This window comes from Bos indicus x Bos taurus, chromosome 13, assembly GCF_003369695.1.
Source record: "Bos indicus x Bos taurus breed Angus x Brahman F1 hybrid chromosome 13, Bos_hybrid_MaternalHap_v2.0, whole genome shotgun sequence".
NCBI classification, from domain to species: domain Eukaryota; kingdom Metazoa; phylum Chordata; class Mammalia; order Artiodactyla; family Bovidae; genus Bos; species Bos indicus x Bos taurus.
In genome coordinates this window covers 3902929-3924587 of record NC_040088.1, presented here as the reverse complement: position 1 = coordinate 3924587, position 21659 = coordinate 3902929, and the positions used below count along the sequence as shown (strand labels likewise).

At 52.5% G+C, this 21659-nt stretch overlaps 1 protein-coding gene across 3 annotated transcripts in view; it reads right to left on the bottom strand.

Moving 5' to 3' along the window:
• The window catches only part of ATP9A (ATPase phospholipid transporting 9A (putative)), a 122686-nt gene extending 102225 nt beyond the window's left edge, over positions 1–20461 (bottom strand). For all 3 annotated transcript variants that reach the window (XM_027558250.1, XM_027558252.1, XM_027558251.1), the window contains exon 1: positions 20328–20461. In XM_027558250.1, coding sequence (XP_027414051.1) covers positions 20328–20395 — 68 coding nt within the window. In that variant the 5' untranslated portion in view covers positions 20396–20461. The remainder of the gene's footprint in view (positions 1–20327) is intronic.
• Between the last annotated feature and the right edge of the window lie 1198 nt (positions 20462–21659).

The following is a 21659-nucleotide window of genomic DNA, read 5'->3' as shown; positions in this document are numbered from 1 at the left end:
CTCTCTTCCTGTCTGTAATAATAATAAAAGTAATTTTAAAAAAAGCTTGCTTTGCTGAATTATCAAAAGGATTAAGGACGTTATACACAAAGGGCATAAGACAATGCCTAACACATAACAGGCATTCCATTAACAGTACGTATTATTTCTCGAGTTATTTTTTCAGATTAAAAAAACACATGAAAAGTTTCTCGCCTGTCACTAGCAACAGTGATTCAACTAGGTTAAGATGGAAGGCTAGAAATAACTGAGCTTACGCTGCTCCCAGCTTAGACCATTTAAACGAAGGGAAACCAAAGGGGACGTTCTTACGGTCTGACTCTAGAACAAACAGAAGCGCTGATGGCCAGTAGCCTGCTGGCCAGATGTGCAGTGCTTTCACACAACCTGGGCAAACGCAAGGGGTAAAGCAAACACCACAGAGGGACGTGCCAAGGGAACAGCATTTCTGGAGAAGGTAACTCGTGTAACAAGGAGCCACCTCCAAAGAAACGATCGCTTCCGCCTCGGTGCTGCCGCCAGCAGCCGGCACTCAGCAAATATTTGCTAAATTGACTTTGTGACGTATCCGCCCTCCCTGAAGCCGGAGTCCAGAAATCTAGACTTTTCAGTGTTGACACTGGGCAGATTCAGGAAAAATGCAAGGAAAAATTAAACGCAATGCAGAGAACAAACTGTGGGTACCTGGGGAGAGGGGCGAGAGAGGGGAAAGGGATTAAGAGGCACCAACTACCATCTAGCTGCAAGGATATACTGCACAACACAGGGGATGTGGCCAATATTTTATAGTAACTACAGATGACTGCAACCCTTACACGGTACATCTGAAACTTGGATAATACTGTACACTAAATACACACAGTGTTTCTAAAAAGCAGCACAGAGGAATAGCCAGCAGCAGTGGTTCTCAATGTGAGTATGGGGTCAGTTTGCCTCTGGGGACACTTGGCGACGTCTCGAGAGAAGTTTGGTTATCACAGCTGCAGGTTCAGGGGAGGGAAGGGCTAAGGGCATTGAGTGGGTAGAAGCCAAGGGTGCCACTGAACATCCCAGGGTGCACAGGCTGGCCCCGTGCAGAGGGTAACCTGGCCCCAAATGCCAAGAATTGATGCTTTTGAACTGTGGTGTTGAGGAAGACTCTTGAGGATCCCTTGGACTTCAAAGAGATCAAACCAGTCCATCCTAAAGGAAATCAACTGTGAATATTCATTGGCGAACTGATGCTGAAGCTGAGGCTCCAATACTGTGGCCACCTGATGTGAAAAGTCGCCTCATTGGAAAAGACCCTGATGCTGGGAAAGACAGAAGGCAAAAGGAGAAGTGGGTGGCAGAGGATGAGATGGTTGGATGGCATCACTGATTCAAGGGACATGAGTCTGAGCAACTCTGGGAGGTAGTGGAAGACAGAGGAGCCTGCCGAGGTGTGCTGCAGTCCATGGGCTCGCAGAGTCGGACAGGACTTAGCGACTGTACAGCAACAAAAATGCGAACGGTCCCGAGTCTGTCCCCTACGTGTCAGTGATGCGGGAAATAGTCCCTAGCTGCACTGTCACACACGGCGGCCACTGTCCCCTACGTGTCAGTGATGCGGGAAATAGTCCCTAGCTGCACTGTCACACACGGCGGCCACTAGCCACACACGGCTGCTGAGCACTGGAAACACAAAATTTAAATTTCAGTTCGTGAATTTAATGACCAAAAACAGCCATGTGAGTCTAGGAGCTGCCATACTGAACGGCTGGTCCCGACCCAAACTGTTAAGCACTTGGGGGCGGGGCGGGGTGGGGGGGACTGGAAGGAATGGAAGGGAAGGCATGAAGGGAAACCTTGCTCTTTGTTCCAGAAACAGGGAATTTTTAACTGGGAGAATGTAAAATCTAGAAGAATGCAAAGAAGGAAGCAGTCCACTGAAGTCTGAAGTATCTCTGGCCACAGGAATGCTACTGTCTGGAGAAGAAGCAAGACCACAGTTACCCCCTTATCCATGGGGGACGCGGTCCAAGATCCCCCAGTGGGTGCCTGAAGCCGAGGGTGGTTCCAAACTCCACAGGCACTGTGCTTTCCCTGAACAGACCTGCCGATCAAGTTTCACTTATAAGTTAGGCACAGTAAGATATTAACAAGAGTAACTGATAATAGAACAATTGAAACAATAAAATTTATGTGAATGTGCGCTCTCTCTCAAAACATCTTACAGTACGAATTAAATGACTTTCTCACCTTAACTAAGTACTTATCACACACCCTGTGCCCGTAATCTTTGCAGTTTGAAGTCATGAAAACTCGCAGGAATTTCTTTTTCCATCTTCACAATTTCATGAACAGAAGATTCAGCCTTACTGTACATCTTAGCAACCTCAGCATAAGGTTTTTTTTTAAGTCAAGAACTTTCCACCTTTTCACTTAAAGGAAGCATTTTACAGCTTCCTTGTGACATATCCATATTGCCAACATCATTATTTGGGGCCATTTTTAAGTAAAATAAGGGTTATTTGAACACAAGCACTGCGATACAGTCGGTCTGGTAACAGAGGGGGCTGAGTGGCCACCAGGCCAGACAGGCGGGAGAAACGATGATGTTCAAGTCCAGGGCAGGACTGAGCAGCAAGACACACGGTCTCATCACGCGACTCAGAAGGGTAGACAACGTGAAACTTACAATACATTTATTTCTGAAACTTTCCACGTAAGATTCTTGGGTCCCTCACGCCTAACTGCAACCATAGAAAGCAAAAGCTCAGAGAAGGTGGGACTACTGTGTATCAGTGAAAAAGGTCACGTCAACGTGGCAACTTCTGCAAATGTAAAGCCCAGATCCTCTCACCTAGAAGGCCACCCTGGACGCATCTTTCACAAATATTGGTACAAGGTGACTGAAGGGAAATGCACTGGGGTGCTCACAGCAGCAACACACAGAGAGAGCAAAACGCTGAAGACAACCAGGTGCCCGTGGCAGACGGACCCCCGGACACTGAACCTGCAGCATGAACAGAATGAGGGAGGGATGCACACGCTGGCTGGACGAGATCCAAGCGATAAAGCGGGAGGAAAAAAACGAAGCGCAAGACAGGCAATTTACTATGCTATGTTTTAATGAAAGTAATGTATGCTGATGTATGCATGAGGAAAAATTCTGGAAAACACACACGCACGGGATTAACTCAGGTTCTCTGGGGGTGGGGGCAGCCACGGACGGCAGACACTCTTCTCTCCCTATTTCTCATGGCTTAAGTCGTCTCCTGTTGGTCTCCGGCTATTCACGGCGCATGACGCCTCTCACGTCCATCCCACCCCACGATGATTCCCTACTGACGAACCCGTGTGCATCCCTCTTACCTGTTCATCCCAGGTCCTCACTGTCAGGCCACCGACTGCAGTCAAGACAGGCGGGCCCCAGAACTCCGAGAGATCTTTCCTTGCTGGTCTACTTTCCTCCAACTTCCAACCCCTCTGCAAGACTCACCCACACCAGACTTTCTCGAGCAAGCCCACCATCCAACTTCTCCTTATCCTTCGAAACCCATTCTGCTATTCCCAAAAAGAGGAAGCAACTCTGTTCTCCCTTAAACTTACCTGCTTCTCTCTAAACCAGGACTGGCAAACTCAAATCCACAGAAGCCCGGCAAAAAAGAGTAAACAAACAAAAATAAACACACGACCCAGTGGGACAGGGCTCCTGAGAAGCCCAGACCCCGAGGGCAGGACGCAGCTCCTTCCAGGATGTTTCTGCACAGGCCGAGCACAAGAGACCCTCCAGCTCTTCAAGACAAGACAAACACACACCCTAAGGGGCCAACCCTCAGGTTTAAATGTTGGCAACTGACTCAATTTTAAAATACTAGGCAGAACTAAAACCACACTGAGGTATTATTTTTTTCTGCTCAGCATGATGACCAAGATCAAAGAGCCTAACAACACCTGTGTCTGGCCAGGACAGCCAAACAGGCGTTTTCACTGCGGGGAGGGGCCTAAATCAGTATCACCTCCTGGAGGGCAACCTGGCAAGAGCTCCCAAAATTACAAATGGACATTCCTTTTGACCCAACCGTTACCCTTCGAGATATTCCGTATGTTCAGAAAAGGGCACAAAGACCATTCACCATAATATTACTAGTACGAGCAAACCATTAGAAATGACCTGAACCCCAGGCCTGGGATACAGCAAGCGCTCCGCAGTAAACTGGTTAAATAAACACAGTACGTCTCTATGACCCTATGGGAGATTAGAGAGCCAGTGGACATTTGCTGTATGATGCAGGGAGCTCACATTCGGTGCTGAACGACAACCAAAGGGCGTGGGCAGTGGGAAGGGAGGGGGAGGTTCAAGAGGAGGGGACACACAGATAACCTACGGCTGACTCGCGCCTATATAGGGCAGAAACCAACACGATACTGTAAAGCAATTATCCTCCGATCAAAAGTAAATAAATTAAAAAAAAGTACATCTATTCAACGGAACCCTATGAAGCCACTTTAAACAAACTGTTTTTAAAGAAACGAAGAAGCTTTTCATGTACTGATATGGAACAAGCCCAGGGTATAATGTTAAGTGAAAAAAGTATGTTGTATTGTGTAAGGGGTACTAACAAGTGAATAAAAAAGGGAAAAATCTATGTTCATTTCTTTAGCTAGATACAAAATACCTGTACTGTTTTCATCAATGGTTAAAGAACAACACTGAAGAAATTGACGAGCGTTCGCCTGGGGAAGGGCACCAGGTAGCTGAACGGCGCAGGTGGGCAGCAGGCTGGGTTTGCAATGCACACACTTCTGCACCTTTCAACACTGAACTACATGACTGTGACGGATTAAACTTCTTACATTTAAAAACAAAACAAACCAAAAAGCCAGCCTGCTGCAAAACAGCACACAGCTCTCAGTCTGGAGCCAAAATCTCAGCCCCAAGCTTGTGGGTCGGAGACCAGATTCTACTCACCTCCCGCCCCAGGCCTGGCATACGGCAGGTGCTCGGTCGCTCTGCTGGGAAGCCCTCCACACGCCCCAGGCCCCCAGCACGCAGGGACCTGACCTCACGCATGGACACTGAGCTAGGCCATCTGCTCACAGGTTCCAGAAGAGGTCTGAGTGCAGCCGCCCCCAGGCAGAGCCAGGCACACAGCAGGGACCACATGATCCCAGAGAACTGAATGGAGTTAAGTGATGACACGGAAGGCAAGTCCCCAGAGGGCAGAACTCCAAGCGAGCACATGCAGAAAGCTCTCGGTGCGCGCTGGACGCCGGCAGAAGCCATCAACGTGCATGCCTTCCTTGCTCCCCATCTTGCACTGAGTCCTGCAGTTGGAGGGGGCTGAGGGGACTGTGGCTTTAGCAGACAGATCCCAGAACCCGCCTTTGGAGACCTCACGCTACCAAAGACTCCAAGAGTCATGCCTGGATTGTCCAGACCACCAGAACTCAACGATGGAGGCACAGCAGGACGCATGCGGGTCCCAAAGGCCGCTGCCCACCCCCTGCTGGCTCCTTCCTCCGAGGTCAGCCTTGATAGTGGCTATCTCTGCTCCTGCCCTTGCCATGGGCCACACACTGAGGCCTAAGCACACGACAGACATCAGCTCATCCGGTCCTCACACCCCCTGAGCAGTGCCATCACGATGCCCATTTTCAGAGAGCTGAACTCACCCCGCCAGAGTCACAGGGCCAGAGAGAGGCATCCCCGCTCGCATCCAGGCTCTGGGCCCCTCCGGGTCCTGGGCAGCGGAGCCTGGCCTCGGGGAGCCAGCACCTCTACCAGGAAGCCTCCTTCCTCCCAGCCTGGCTCCTCCCCTGCCCCCTGGAGGCCTGGACCGCAGCCCAGAGGCTGCGCTGCCCACCAGGCGTGCCTTTGGTGCTGAGACAGCCCCGCATGGCCACAAGTGAAGCTTCCAAGGGCACCCGTAAAACGCCAGATTGTTACAGCACCTGTCGCTTGGGGGGAGTCGACTTCTGGAACCAGGGGGTGGAGGGGCTGGTCTGAGGGGGACACAGTCACACCTCTCCTGATGCTGCTGCCCCCCGGGAACAGGACTGGGGCTCCTCTCTCTGCAGGGTGGCAGACGTGATGTCTGCATGCAGCTCTGTCAGGAGAAACTGTATCAGACGTGATGTCTGCACGCAGCTCTGTCAGGAGAAACTGATCTACAAGGACTTTTATTCACTCAGCAAACACTGAATGTCTCATGACCACCAAATGCACCATCCCGAGGCGGTCGGGCCCCAGTCCATACACAGAATGTGCCACGGGCAGTCAATTGCAGGCCCCCTGCCCTCCAGCTCCATCCATCTCAGACACTCAGAAACAGAGAAAGGAAAAACTTTTCCTCTTCTTTTTCTCTCCTTTTTTAAAACTTTCCCAATCTCGTGGGTATGCACTCGGCAAAAGGAAAAATGTAAATGATTGGAGGAGGCCACCGCCCATCTCCTGACCTGGGAGGGGCCGTTCTGGCTTTTCCAGGGTGTAACACAGCAAAGCCCTTCCAGAAGAGTAGCTCAGTGATTAAGACATGGTGAGAGCCCCTGAGTACTCACGAGCTCCATCTAACCCAGAGACCTGGGGATGTGAGCCCATGAAAGCTGCCCAAGGGGTAGCAAAAATTCATGCATCAAGACTGCCTCTACGTACTAAGTTTTCTTTTCTAACAGCAAACCAAATGGAATAATGTCACCTAAGAGCCATCTGCAGAGAAGGCAATGGCACCCCACTCCAGTGCTCTTGCCTGGAAAATCCCATGGATGGAGGAGCCTGGTGGGCTGCCGTCTCTGGGGTCGCACAGAGTCGGACACAACTGAAGCGACTTAGCAGCAGCAGCAGCAGCAGCAGTAGCCATCTGATAAAAGTGTAGATCAGAAGGAAATATCTTGTTGAGGCAATAAGTCATGTCCAACTCTTTTGTGATCCCATGGACTGTAGCCCGCCAGGCTTCTCTGTCCTTGAGATTTTCCGGCAAGCACACTGCAGCAGGTTGCCATTTCCTTCTCCAGGGGATCTTCCCAACCCAGGGATAGAACCTGTGTATCCTGCATTGGCAGGCAGATTCTTTACCACTGAGCCACCAGGGAAGCCCAGAAGGAAACATACCTAGTATTAACAGGAAGTTGGGCTTTAAATTGCAGCTACTGCATCTTTAATTCTTCTATAAGAGAAACCACTAGTTTTCTTTAACAGAAATTATTACTTTTATACTGGAAAACAATTAAATGCTAGTGTTTAGAAGTCTCCAATGTGGGAGCTGGTGGGGGGGGGCTCTGGGCAGGTCAGGCAGGTCCCCGCAGGGCCTGGCAGCCACCCTTGGCGGCGGTACAGGGGCTCTTCTCCAGCGAGCCCGGGCTCCCCGGACACCCCCCGGCTGTCTAGGGGCGATCAGCGCCTGTCTGACAAAGGTCCACCCCAGTTAACGCAACAGCCTGGAAACATGAGAGATCGCGGGCCGCATCAGGGAGCGGCCAGGTGGACCGAAACGGGGGCATCTCCAGTCACGCAGCAAACACGAGGTCACGGCAACCCAGGCCTGGGCCTCTGCGGGTGCAGGGTGCCTCTGCTCTGGAGGGCCAGCGTTCAGAATATAAAGTGACAACACGGTAAGAACCAGCTTGTGAGCATCCAGGGTCCTGGGTTATGTGAATTAAAGATGCCTCCTCAAAGAGACAGCAGGTTGCCACTGAAAGTGCCGTTTACAAAGCACGTCAGGACACCAAACAAAAGCTTTACATTAAAATGCTGGGTGAGAAAAAATGGGAATAAAAGCACATGTGCTGCATGGGTCTAACTCACCAAACGATGTCCACACGAAACAAGACAGGGAGAAGACAGCGTCTGCCGAAAGGTCTGCGCTAACTGCGGCGCCGCTGAACGGAGAAGTTAACACCCGCGTCTCAGTCAATAGCTTTCTCTGTTCTCCAATTCTTCTTTAATACACATGCACTGACTTTACAATTAAAATACAACTGAGACTGTTTTACTATTGCCCTTAAGGAGGGGTCTCTGGCTGTAGAGAAAACAGAAGCAGAAATAACATGTTGCTCCCAGGAAACACATAAGGTGAGAAACCAATGGTACTTTGATTCTTAAAAAAAAAATGTAAACTAAGAAATGCAAAAAAATAAAATAAAAAAGGGATTTCCCTGGTGGTCCAGTGGTTAAGACCCCGAGCTTCCAATGCAGGGGGCATGGGCTTGATCCCTGGTTAGCGAACTAAGATCCCATATGCCTCATGGCCACGTTAAAAAGAAAGAAAGACCAAGCTGCTTCCAAGAATATATCTGAGAAGAACCAGGCTCCTCTGTTCACAGGATTCTCCAGGCAAGAATACTGGAGAGGGTTGCCATTCCCTCTCCAGGGGATCTTCCCGATCCACGGATCAAACCTGGGTCTCCTGCACTGCAGGCAGATTCTCTACTCCCAAACAAAACAAAGAGTTAAAAAAAAAAAAAAAGAACTAGGGTTTGAGTCCTGATTCTATCCAAACTGTTTCAGCTTCTGCCCTTGGGTGAGTCATTTATCAATTCTTTTGTTTTGAGGCAAAGATAGCAAGCCCAGTCCTTGGACTGTTGACTGTTTGAGGGTCGACACTCCTAAACCCCTCCTTGTTCACAGATCAATGACTTATTCCTACACCGACTTCATCTGGCAACAGAAGTGAGCAAACTCTAACAAACGGCAGCGTGGTCACCCCTTACGAACAACAGACGCAGCGAGAATTAACTGGCACAAATGGGTGCCCGCTCCATGACCACATTCACCTGTAGGTCAGAAACAGGCCCAGTCTCTGCTGTTAGAAGTCAGGATGCCGATGGGACGGGGGAGGAAGGTGAGGAGGGGAGGCTTCTGAGGTCACAGCCTGTTTACTCACCTCCAGTTACAGGGGTGTGTTCACTTCATGAAAACTCATCAAGCTGTGCGTTTAAGATTTACGCACTTCCCTGTGTGTGCATATTCAAGGATGTGTATATATGCATAGTTTTTAATCAGGTGATTTAGGGGAAAAAAAAAGCCCTGCCCGTGGGACAAGTGGCCTTATCTGTTTACTTCCTGGTCCTTTGACTTAGCCGGACACAATTGTGTCATCCCTTCTATGAGAGTCTCAAATTGCCTTTAATCTGGAGAACAAAAAAAGAGGGAAGAACAGGATGGTGGGGCAGTTCTCCAGTTTTACATTTTCTTTGGCCCTCCCTGGGGACTGACTGCTCAAGCTAAAAGGTATTCAAAGGGTGAGTCCAGACATTTTAGAAACACGTGTTCTGCCCTTTTCCTCCATTACCAGGAACGTCTCCCTCACACAGAGTGAATCAGGAAAATACGGATCAACATGCAAACTAACCCAGAAAACAGAAACCGCGCTTCTGAAGAATTCACAATCACTGGGATAATCTGAAGTTCCTAAGAGTTCCCCGTCACATCATTTCTGCTCTCTGCTTCCGCCAGAAGCAACGCACGTATTGGCTTAGCCAAAAAGTTCGCTCATCTGTATCCGCAAGCCCTTACAGAAAAGCCCAATAGTGTGCTAGCTGCTGAGTTGTGTCCGACGCCTTGGGACCTCCTGGACTGTAGCCCGCCAGGCTCCCCTGTCCATGGGATTCCCCAGGCCAAGAATACCGGAGTGGGTAGACATCCCCTTCTCCAGGGGATCTTCCTGACCCAGGGTTCAAACCAGGTTTCCTGCATCACAGGCAGATTCTTTACCAGCTGAGTCACCAGGGAAGCCCAATCAGCACACATTGGGGTGAGCAACTATTATACTCCTCATCAGACTAATCTAGCACAGTCTGAATTAACAAACCAACCATCCAAAGCACAACCTGGAAATGTGACCACCGTAAACTCTGTAAACACAAGGAAACATCTGGAACCGGTGCCTCCTCCCTGGGGAGCACGCGGGGTGTGCTTTAGGTTACGGGAGCGGGTGGTACTCAGCTCTAGCACACATGACCTTGCAATACGCTTAGGGAGACTGGACTGTCTAAAGAAAATCACTGAAGAACTCATCCATCGGTTTAAAATAAAAGTTTACCACTGACACCAAGAGACTCCTCACCTACAAATAACCAGGAGACGCTTCCTGCATTAAGCCTTCTTAGGCGGCCATACGAAAACACCACGGACTGGGCGGTTAAACAACAGAAATTTATGTTCTGATCATTCTGGTGGCTGCAAAGTCCCAGATCAAGGTGTCAGCAGATTTGGTGCCTTCGGAGGCCTCGCTCCTTGGCGTGCCGACGGCCACCTCTGTCCTGGGTCCTCGTGGCCTGTCGTCTCGTCCCTGGTGTCTCTCCTCTCATCCTAAATTCCTCTTCCTAGACCACCACTCAGCTTGGTTACGGGCTCGCCGTGATGACTCACTGTAATTTGATCCCCTCTCTAAAGGCCCTGTGTGCAAACACAGTACTTTCTAAAAGATGCACAGTTAGGACCCTGGTGTGTAAATTCGACCAGGGATACACATCAGCCCAGAATACTTCTCAAATGCTCTATTCCAACAGCTCAAGGCTTCCTTAGTCGAGAAGCTGAACTCAGAGTTGAGAACATGGTCCAAACGTGAATTTCTTGCCCAACGGGTTTTTCTTTTATTTCTGTAAAGAGACGATGACTCACCTTAAGGACAACAAAGGCCACGGCCATTCACAGAACACGTACATTCCACTCATCCAGGGGTTCCTAACCGCGGCGGTCCTGCCCACTCCTACTCCCCCACCCCCGGGGGGCGCGGCAACATCTGGGGGCCCTTCGGGCTGTCCCAGCTGGGGGACCCTAGATTATAGGAGGGCTACTGGCCTCCAGAGGGTGGAGGCCAGGGTTGCTGCCCAAACTCCTACAACGCACAGGACAGGCCCCCACGGTAGAGAATTGTCAAACCGAAGACGTCGACGGGGCGGAGGCTGAGGGCTAGCCAAACCCTGACGTCTAACCTGGCCAAACCCGACTTCATCCGTGGCCCAGCAGATGGCCGGGCAGAGGGAGGCGCCCTGCCAGGCCCGGCTCCACGGGGAGGGCACTGCTCCCTCCGCAGGCAGCTTCTTTCTCAGGCAGGGCAGCCAGCAGGCTCCGCCCCGACACAGGGCAAACGCCACAGAGATTTAAGGGGAAGGAGGTAACAGCCTTCAGCTCACCCCAACTGCCAGTTCACACAAGAAGCCTTTCTTTCCATGGGGCCCCTTCCAACTGTCCTTTCGCACAATCCCCTCAAACCTTAGACAATGATTAAAGCAACGATAAGATCCCCGATCAACAGGGCAAACCAACCACGGTTTTAAAAGCATTTCTTTCCTGGATGACTTGGCGAAAGAAAAAGGATTTTTTAAGTCTACAAATAACAACTGCAGGAGAGGGTGTGGAGAAAAAGGAGCCCTCCCACACTGCTGGGAATGCAAACCGGTGCAGCCGCTCTGGGAAGCAGTATGGAGGTTCCTTAAACACTGAAAACAGAGTTGCCATATGACTCAGCAGTCCCAGTCCTGGCCACGCACCCGGACAAAACGGTAATTTGAAGAGATACACGCACCTCCAAAGTCCCCTGCGGCACTGTTCACAGCAGCCAAGACGTGGAAGCAGCCTAAACGTTTGCCCATCAACAGGAGAGTGGATAGAGAAGATGTGGAACCAAACACAGTGACGTGGCTAAGCCATGAAACAGAAGGAAATGGACTTCCCTGTGGTCCAGTGGTTAAAACTCTGCACTTCCGATGCAGGGGGCACGTGCTGGATCCCTGGCTGGGGAAGATCCCCCATGCCGTGGGAAAAAAGAATGAAATAATGCCACCTGCAGCAACATGAACGCACCTAGAGGTACCATTCCAAGTGAAGTAAGTCAGACAAAGACGAACACATGATGTCGCTTCCGTGTGGAATCTAAAGTATGATCTAAAGGAGCATCCATGAGACACAAACGGACCCACAGACAGAACAGTCTGCGGCTGCCAACGGGGTGGGGGGGTGGTGCGGGAGGGCGGCTTGGGGATTTCGGATCGCTGTGGTTTGTTGTTCGGTCGCTCAGTGTGTCCGACTCTTTTGCGACCCCGTGGACTGTAGCCTGCCAGGCTCCTCTGTCCATGGGCATTCTCCAGCCAAGAATACTGGCGTGGGTTGCCATGCCCTCCTCCAGAGGATCTTCCCGACCCAGGGATTGAACCCAGGTCTCCCGCATTGCAGGTGGATTTTTTACCAGCTGAGCCACAAGGGAAGCCCAAGAATACTGGAGTGGGTTGCCATTTCCTTCTCCAGGGGAACTTCCTGACCAAGAAATCAAACACAGGCCTCCTGTCTTGGCAGGTGGATTCTTTACCACTGAGTCACCAGGGAAGCCAGGTTTGAGATTAGCAAATGCAAACAATTATACACAGGATGGATAAACAAGGTCCTGCTATATTCTGTACAGAGTCATAATGGAAAAGAATATGAAAAAGAATGCATAATACATGACAGAATCCTTTTACTATAAAGCAGAAACTAACAACATTGTAAATCAACTATACTTCAATAAAATTAGAAAAAAAATTTTTTAGAATTTTAACTCTATTAGCACAACCAGCTTATCCCTCTTCTTTCCCCTTTGTAACAATACCATTATATTTTTAGACCAAGAGCACCATGTCAGCACAGGCCAGCGCTTCCTAAATGTCAGCCATGACGCGGGCACATCTACAAAGCTCCCCAACTACTACTGACTTCATACGTCTAAACCGACTCTGTGTTTTTTTTACTGAAACGTATGAGAAAGGCAACCTCCTATCACTACTTCAAAAAGAAGACAAGTATCGTTTGGCATAAACAGAAGGAACCATAAACATAATTGCAAGCCTTTCAATGTTTGGCCCTGAGCCACCTAAAGCGATCTTTGGTGATGCTTTCCACAGGCCAAGCTCTGAATGTGTAAATCAATCTTTCAAAATCACATAAATTCAGCAAAAGCTCACTTTAAAAAAAATCAGCACCATTCTCTTTGACTTTCCTGGTAGCTCAGCTGGAAAAGAATCTGCCTGCAATTTAGGAGACCCTGATTCCTTCCGTTCCCGGTCTGGAAGATCCCCTAGGGAAAGGACAGGCTACCCATTCCAGTATTCTTGGGCTTCCCTGGTGGCTCAGATAGTAAAGAATCCGCCTGCAATGCAGGAGACCTGGATTCAGTCCCTGGGTTGAGACTATCCCCTGGAAGAGGGCATGGCAACCCACTCCAGTATCCTTGCCTGGAGAATCCCATGGACAGAGAAGCCTGGCGGGCTACAGTCCTTGGGGTCACAAAGAGTCAGACAGGACTGAGTGACTAAGCACATTCTCTCCCTTTCAGTAAAAGTCATCAAAAAGATATGCTACGATGGGTTTTCTTCTTTCCAAATTAAACCAAAGCCCAGTCGCTTTCGGGAGTGAAGCTCGAGCCACTCCATGGCCACTCCCAAAGGTGGCCATCATGTTTGGACAGCCCTCACGAGTGACTTCCATCATTTGCACCTGGGTAGAAATATTGAAAGAACTTTCTACGCTGAAAAGTAACAGCCCAAAAAGTCTGAAGATGGCTTATTCCATACCCTGTGACCCTGGCTCCTCCTTCCCACTGACTGCACGCATGGGGGCCAGAGGTCAAGCTCAAAGGGCCGCCTTGCTGCCCTGGGGCTGGTGTGCAGCAGGCGCCCTGGCCTTCCTCGGTCCTGTGCCCACTTGCTCCCTTTCAGCATCTCCACCTGGGTTGGTGTGTAATTCCACAGCTGATGTCACCGCCTGTGCCCGCCTGGGCAGGGAGCACTGGTCTGGTTTTGGTCAGCACCGGGGCGGGCCCAGGGCAGGGAGGCCGTACCAGGAAGTGGATGGCACCGGTGCAGCGGGGCTGGCAGAGGGCACAAAGGCCGCTTCCGGGTGGGCCGCTGCCAACGCCTGCCCGGGCTGTTCTCTCATCCAAGGCAGCCAAGAGCCCATCACAGGAGCGGACGGGCTGGCGCCCCTCGGCGGAGGGAGAGAGAGGCAGACAGAGGGCACCCAGTCTCCTGGCCTGAGACTCCCCTCTCCTGGCACTCACGTCACAAGCCCCTCGGGCACCTCCAGCCCTGCCTTCAGACCACACGGCTAAGACAGGCAGACTTGATCCCCCCAACCAGGGAAGACCGCCGAGCAAGGAAAACACAGGAGCAGATGGTTAGTGAGCAGCACTCCAAGAACGTCCAACAGGCGTCCTTCGGACGTAGAGCTGAGGACGCCGAGACTCCGCCTGGACCAGCTGGGAAGGTCCCTCCCGCCCCATTCTCAACAGCAGAGGCGGCTCCGTTTCTTTATAAACTGGAGACCTGCTTCAGGCACGCTTTCTCTCAACAAGGATTTACGGCCCTTTCAGTCATCTTGGCCCCTGTGGAGGCGGCTAGGAGGAGGACTTGTAAAACGACAAACATTCTGCAAGGCTGCGGTCCGTGGCCATTTTCGCTGGCTACAAGCGGGGCCTATGGAACCAGAGGGGGCACACAGCCTGAAAACTGAAGCTATACTAGGCTTCCAGGTGGCTCAGTGGTGAAAGGATCCCCCTGACAATGCAGGAGATGCCAGTTCAATCCCTGGGTCAGGAAGATCCCCTGGAGGAGGAACGGGCAGCCCCACTCCAGTATTCTTGCCTGGGAAATCCCATGGACAGAGGAACCTGGTGGGCTACAGTCCATGGGGTCCCAAAGAGTCGGACACAACCAAGCAAGCGAGCAAGCACATGCGTGCTCACACACAGTCACACACACACGCGCTCAAGATAACACTGAGTTCTATCTAGGCAAGAGACGTGCTTATGTGTACCAAACAAAGAACAGCACAGTAACTCCGGGAGGAAAACGTGACACAACCAGAGTAATCTGGGGAAAGGCAGCACGCTTGTGGAAACAGCAGCGTGGTTCGTGCCAAATTGCAAAGCAACTTGTTTTGCTAAGGCCACTGGACACAGAATCCGACTCTTGGTGTGCCCTTCAAGGATTTAAACTTATTGAAAAGTAAATAAAAGTGTAGACTTGTTCTCTTCTTAAAAAAAAGAAGGATGTGTTGGGCACCTACTCCGTGCCAGGCTCCATGCGATGGTGACTAACCTGTCCCCAGCCAGGGCCCCGCAGTGTTCCCAGCTGAAGGGTCACACAAGGACATGTCTAACTGCAACTGAGCAAAATAGAAAAGGAGCAGGTGCTCCGAGAGGCTCCCAGAATGGGACCCGCTCTGCAGAGGGGACATCAGGCAAGTCTTCCCTGAGGACCTGAGGCCTCAGTGGGATTTAACGGAAGACGGAGCTTCGGCCAGATGAAGAGGGGAGAGTAGGACTTTCCAGGCAGAGGACAGCACGTGCAGAAGCCCTGCGTCCAGAGGGAGCCGGGAGGAGACAGTGAGCACAGATCACGTGGCTGGACGCGGTGGAGGAAGGGGCCGAAGTGCGCTGAGATCAGCTCAGGAGGCGGCAAGGGTCCTGGCAGCGCCGTTCGACAGCACCTCGGGTAACGGCGGGATTGCTGGTCTCTGGGCCAACCTGTACAGCAGGCGCTGGCCGTGTGGGGACTGGACGCTGAAACATGGGGCTGAAACTTTAATCTAGTTTTAATTATTCTAAACCGGAATTTAAACAGGAGGCTAGTGACTGCCGTGCTGGACAGCGCAGGGCCAAAGCGCCTAGTAAGATGGGTCCCTGGAGGGCTTTGAGCAGAACATGCCCACAATCAAAGCATCTGGCCATATCTGGGCTTCCCAGGCGGCTCAGTGGTAAAGAGCCTGCCTGCCAGTGCAGGAGACGCTGGTTTGATCTCTGGGTCAAGAAGATCCCTTGGAGGAGGGCGTGGCAACCCACTCCAGTATTCTTGCCTGGTCAATCTCATGGACAGAGGAGCCTGGAGGGCTACAGTTCATAGGGTCTCAAAGGGTCGGGCACAACTGAATCGACGTAGCACACACATTCTGGCTGAGAGGTGGAGACCTCACTGGACAATCAAAAGCTTGGATGAAGGGTATCAACCAATGATGATGAAGACAAGGAGGCTGAGCCAGTGGCAGCAACGCGGAAGGAGAGGAACAGATTCCAGAGCAACTCAGGGAGCAAAAGGGGGAGGTCCTGAGAAAGGATTAGCAAAGCAAGAGGAGGCTGAAGGCAGCATCCGGATCCTGGGAGTCAGGGTTTTGCCTTGAAGAGCTGGCACACCATTCTCCGTGCATGGGAACACTGGAGGAAGACCGGCTCGCGGTGGGAGCCAGGCTGAGAGGACTCAGGAAGACGGCAGAAGGACTTGAAGGTCACTGAAGCCATGGGTTCAAAGTGTTAGTCGCTCAGTCGTGTCCGACTCTTTTTGACCCCACTGACTCCAGCCCGCCAGGCTCCTCTGTCCATGGAAATCTCCAGGCAAGAATACTAGAGTGGGTAGCCATTCCTTTCTCCAGGGGATCTTCCCGACCCAGGGATTGAATCTGGGTCTCCCGCATTGCAGGCTGATTCTTTACCATCTGAGCCACCAGGGAAGGGCTCCCCCATGGCTCAGTAGGTAAAGAATCTGCCTGTAATGCAGGAGACGCAGGAGATTCGGGTACAATCCCTGGGTCGGGAAGATCCCCTAGAGGAGGGAATGGCAACCCACTCCAGTATTGTTGCCTGGAGAATCCCATGGACAGAGGAGCCTGGCGGGCTACAGTCCACGGGGTCGCAGAGAGTCGGACAGACTGAGCGACTAAGCAGAGCACACAGCACTCCTGCACTGCAGGCGGTTTCTTTACCGTCTGAGCCACCAGTAAGCCACAAACCCCAATAAAGTTGTGTGCCCCCCCCAAAAAAAGCTGAAGTAAACTGTAAATAGTCAGCTGTTTCTTAATTCAGTTCACATCCAAAATTTCCTTGTTCCCCAAGTCCAAATACATGGAAAAGTCAAAGCATCCTGTCCAATTTGGCCATGAGAGCCCTTATCATTACTCAGGAAAGGCAAAGTCTCAGTTCTGCCCAACCTGCTCTCTACCTATCACACCAGGGCACCTACTTATCTGGCTGGAATCATTTATGTGGTTAATCATTTCCTGGATTTGATCAGGAAACAGCAATGAAGTCTATATTTCTCAACTTCCCACCATCAAAAGTCCTTCTTCTCAAAGGAGCGTTCCAGAAACTACCAAAGGCAAACCTCACACAAAATCTAATTATCACTATTTGGCCCAGCAAATGTCTAAGATGTATTGAGTGCTTAGTGTTCCAAATTTACGATGGATTAAGTCTCAAACAATCCTAGGAGGTACACATAATTACGGGGTTCCCTGGCGGCTCAGATGGTAAAGAATCCACCTGCAATGCTGGAGACCTGGGTTGGGAAGATCCCCTGGAGGAGGGCATGGCAACCCACTCCAGTGTTCTTGCCTGGAGAATCCCATGGACAGAGGAGCCTGGAGGGCTACAGTCCATGGGGGTGCAAAGAGCCGGCCATGACTGAGCGACTGAGCACATAAGCACACACACAGAATTACTGTTAGTCCCTCTTTACAGGTGAAAGAACTAAAACCCAGAGAGGTTAAGTAATTTCCCCCGAGTCACACAGCTACTGAGTGGCAAAACCCAGGCTTGCACGCAGTTCTCCAATCCTGCGCCCATGCTCCTAACCAGTTTCACCAGGAGGAGGATTTCACTTAGCCAGAACCAAAGCACATGATGTCAGAAAAAAGGTTTCCAGAGATGTGAGGCAAACGCTCATGTCCTAACAAAGCCACTGCAATAGTTTTCTCAACATCAGGATGTGGTAACTTTCTCAAGACAGAAAAGAGCTTTGGGGCTACGGGATTCCTCCAGCAAATCAACTGCATGTCTTGGCATATGCTGAGTGATCCCAGCACTAATTATACTCTGTCTCCTGGGGCCTGTGGCACCTAGGTTTTTGGTTTCTTTAACCACAAAATCCTCCAACCATCCTACAGCTTAGAGCCATTAGATAAAAAGAGTTGATCAGGTTCAAATCCATCCCCCCACACTGACTATCCCTATGATCTCCAACAAATTATTTAGCATCACGGAACGTATAAAATGAAGAAACTAACTCCAAAAATTCACACAGTGGTTATGAGGATTTAAACACAGCCCAGGTGGCGCAGTGGTAAGAAGCCACCTGCCAATGCAGGAGACACAGGAGTCTCAGGTTGATCCCTGGATTGGGAAGATTCCCAGGAGCAAGAAATGGCAACCCACTCCAGTATTCTTGCCTGGAAAATTCCATGGACAGAGAAGCCTGGCAGGGGTTGCAAAGACTCAGACACAACTGAGCAATTAAGTATGCATTTACCTCAAGTGCCCAGCAGAGAGTCTGACCATCACAAATATGTTTGCTTCTTATTTCTTTACCTCACCTCCCACCCTTAAATTACAAGAAGGCTTTCCAAAAGTGTTTCCAGATACCAAGATCCCCAACTTGACACGGCTACTCCTAAAAATGCAAATAGAAGAACATATATGCAAACACCTGGAATTCCAGAGACCTGACTTGAATTTGAATCCATGTCACTGTTGAGGAAATAAATTAGCTCCCAGGTGGCAAATTCCAAAGGAGAAGCAATCCTCCACTCCAATACTAAACAGAAACCTTTTTTCCCAACTGTTGGCACACTCCGTCTGGGCCCCTATGCTAAGGATGCATATTTCTCCCATGGTAATCATCACTTTTAAATAATTATTTGCATTTTCTCTCTTGCACTGAATGGGAGGTTCTCAACTATGCGGACACATTAAAACCATCCAGGGAGCCATGAAAAAATAAGGCAGATAAGACAGATAAAGATAAAGGTCCCACTCCAGATTTTTATTTCAAAGGTCAAAACCGCGGCAGGAATGGTAATTGTTAAAGCTGCCAGGGTGATTCCAATGCACAAGCAGCGACAGGAGGCCCACACCTCTGGTCAGGGCTTGTTTAATTCAGCTTTGCACCCATCTCCCAGCACAGCCTCCACACACAGTAGGCATTTTTATAACTGTTGCATGAATTAATAACTCGAGTCCTCAGAGTCCACTGATCTTATAAACTCATTAAAATATTCACTGAGGGTGTTATTACGCGCAGGCCCTCCTCCAGGCATAGGGCTCAAGCTGTCACCGTTCTTTAGCCTCGAGAGGTCGGGACTAAAACGTAGGACAAAAGTGAAGAAAGCTGTGGAGGGCAGTCCACCTCTGGCTCAGAGATCCTGAGTTCAGTCTGCGTTTTGCAGCATCTTCGCAGTGGGCCCTGACCCCGCTGGGCCTGTCTTCTACCAACGGGGCCTCCTCCCCGGAAGGTTTAAGGAAGACTGGGGACAAAGACCCCACAAAATGGCAGCTGGCATCATCCCTTCCCCCACTTTTCAAAAAATCCCACTGACACCTAGTGAAGTCACCCTAGGGGTTCATCCGGCCCACGCCCCTGCATCAAGCAACCGACGCCGCACAAAGCGGCCGCCACCCGGGAGTGCGCGGGGAGAACCCGACGCCAAAGCGCAGGGCTGCCCGCGGGGCCCGGCCCCGCCCAGCTGCCTTCTCCGGCGACTGCAGCCCCACCTGGGCAGCCTCGGGAAATGCACGCTTCCAGGTCCCACCCCAAGCAGTCACCGGCGGGCCCGGGCGGGCCAGGAATCGGCATTTTAACCAGCTCGCCTCCCCCCGCACCCCCTCCCCAGGTTAACTCTGCCCCGGTGATGCCACAGCCCCTTAAAACCTCAACAGGTCAGCGCCCTCCTCCCAATGGGAAGCTGTCAGGGCGCAAAACACCCGCGCCTCCGCTTTCCGAGTGAGTGCAACCCTCACGAGGCGGCCCAGGGCCCTGCCTCTGCGGAAGGGTACAGCAGGTGGCAGCCGCCGCCCCTGCCGGGCAAGGCTCCTTCCTCAAATTGTGGGGACCGCGGGGAGGGGGTGCAGGCGACCAGCAGGAGCTGCTCTCGCCCTCCAGCGGTCCAGCCGGGGCCGGGCGGGGACCCCGCGGCGGGTCTGCGGCGGGGGCAATGCCAGCCGAGAATTTCCCGGCTCCCGAGGGCGGTTCCAGGCGAAGAGCGAGGTTCGATATTGACCAAATCGGAATTACGAAGACAAGGCGTAATGAGGAAACAATAAAATGGATAGAAGGCGAGGCTGATCCCAGGTCCACAGCGCCGGGCGGGCCCGGCCTCCCGCGGTGCCTAAAGCAAGGCGGGCAGAGGTGCCCGGTAGCCGGGCGCTCGGGCCCGAAAGGGACGCGATCGCGCCGCGGGGCCGGGCCGAGCGGAGCCGGACCGCTCCCCGCCCGCCCCTCCCCGGGCTCGGCCGCCGGCTCATGGCGCCGGCCGACCTGTCAGGCCCGGCCCGGCCCGCCCCGCCCGGCGCCGGGCTGCGGCCGCGCGCGGACAAAGGAGGGCGGCCGGCCCGCGCCCCGCTCACCCGGCGCGGGGCCTGCTGTCCATCCGCTTCTTCTGGCGCACCGGCTGCAGCGGGATGTTGTCCGTCATGTCGCCCGCCTTGACCGCCGCGCCCCCAGCGCAGCCTGGGCCGCCGCCCGGTCCGGCCTCCGCGCCACCGCCCGCCGGCGCCGCGCCGCCCCGGGGGAGGAGGCGGCGGCAGCGGGCGGGCCGGGCCCGCAGCGACGGGGCGAGCTCGCGAGCGCCGGGCCACGCGCGGAGCCGCCCGCGCGGCCCGACCGACGGACACGGGCGCACCATGGGCCCGAGCTCCGCGCGCCGCCCGCCCGCCCGCGCCGCGCCTGCCACGGGGGGCGGCCCGCCGGGCCCGCGCGCGGCCGCCGCAGAGGCCCCGCCCCCGGCCCGCGCCGCGCGCCCCCCACGAGCGCCCACCCGGCCGCGCGCCCCCCGCCCACGCCCCGCGTGCGCGCGCCCGGCCTCCCCCCGCCCCCGCGCACGCCACTTTCACCCGCACATGCCCGCCTGTGTGCACACGCACACGCCACCAAGCTCACACCGCATCCATCCTCTCACGGGCTCACTCTTGCACACTCACACGCGAGCCACACACACACACACACATTCTCACCCGCTCCTCCCTACCAGCATCTGACATTCAGTCACTCTCGCTCACCCGCACAAGCACACACCCTGCCACCCGCACACCCATTGTCCATCCTGGACCTCACCCACGTGAGCCCCTAGGAATCACAATCACAGGGACACACTGCCTCAGTGCTCTCCAGACTCCCTCAGCCACCATCCTTCACCATCGCTGGCCCCTCACTCTCCCACCTGGATCCTGAAATTCCCCATCACAGTGTGCACTCACACACCTGCACACCCTCCATCTCACACTCACCCCTCACCTGCCTCTGGGGCTGACACGTGTGCTCTGTCACACAGACACATTCAACCACACTGAGACACACACAGTGACTCCTCCGCCCAGACCCGCGTCCACACCTACCTCCTCTCCCAGTGTCCAGGATCCACTCACTTTCCAAGGACCCCGATAAAAATTTAAGAACAGAAAGAAAACGAACAGTGGTGTAGGAAGGAGGGAGGGAAGTTAAAAATCCACGTGTAATGAAAGAACCCCAAAGTGTAACACCGTGTTAACTAACCTACTGCAACTAAAGGGAAATTTTAAGTAGCTACACCTAACACATCTGATGTGGGATGTGGGTGCCTTTTAATTCGTTTGCTATGAATAAGGGCAAAGCCACCAAGCATCTGTGTCCGGGGCCCTGAGTGAAGGAAGGCGGATACCAAACCAAGAAGTGTGACTTATCTCATGTCCCGATGAAGTTCC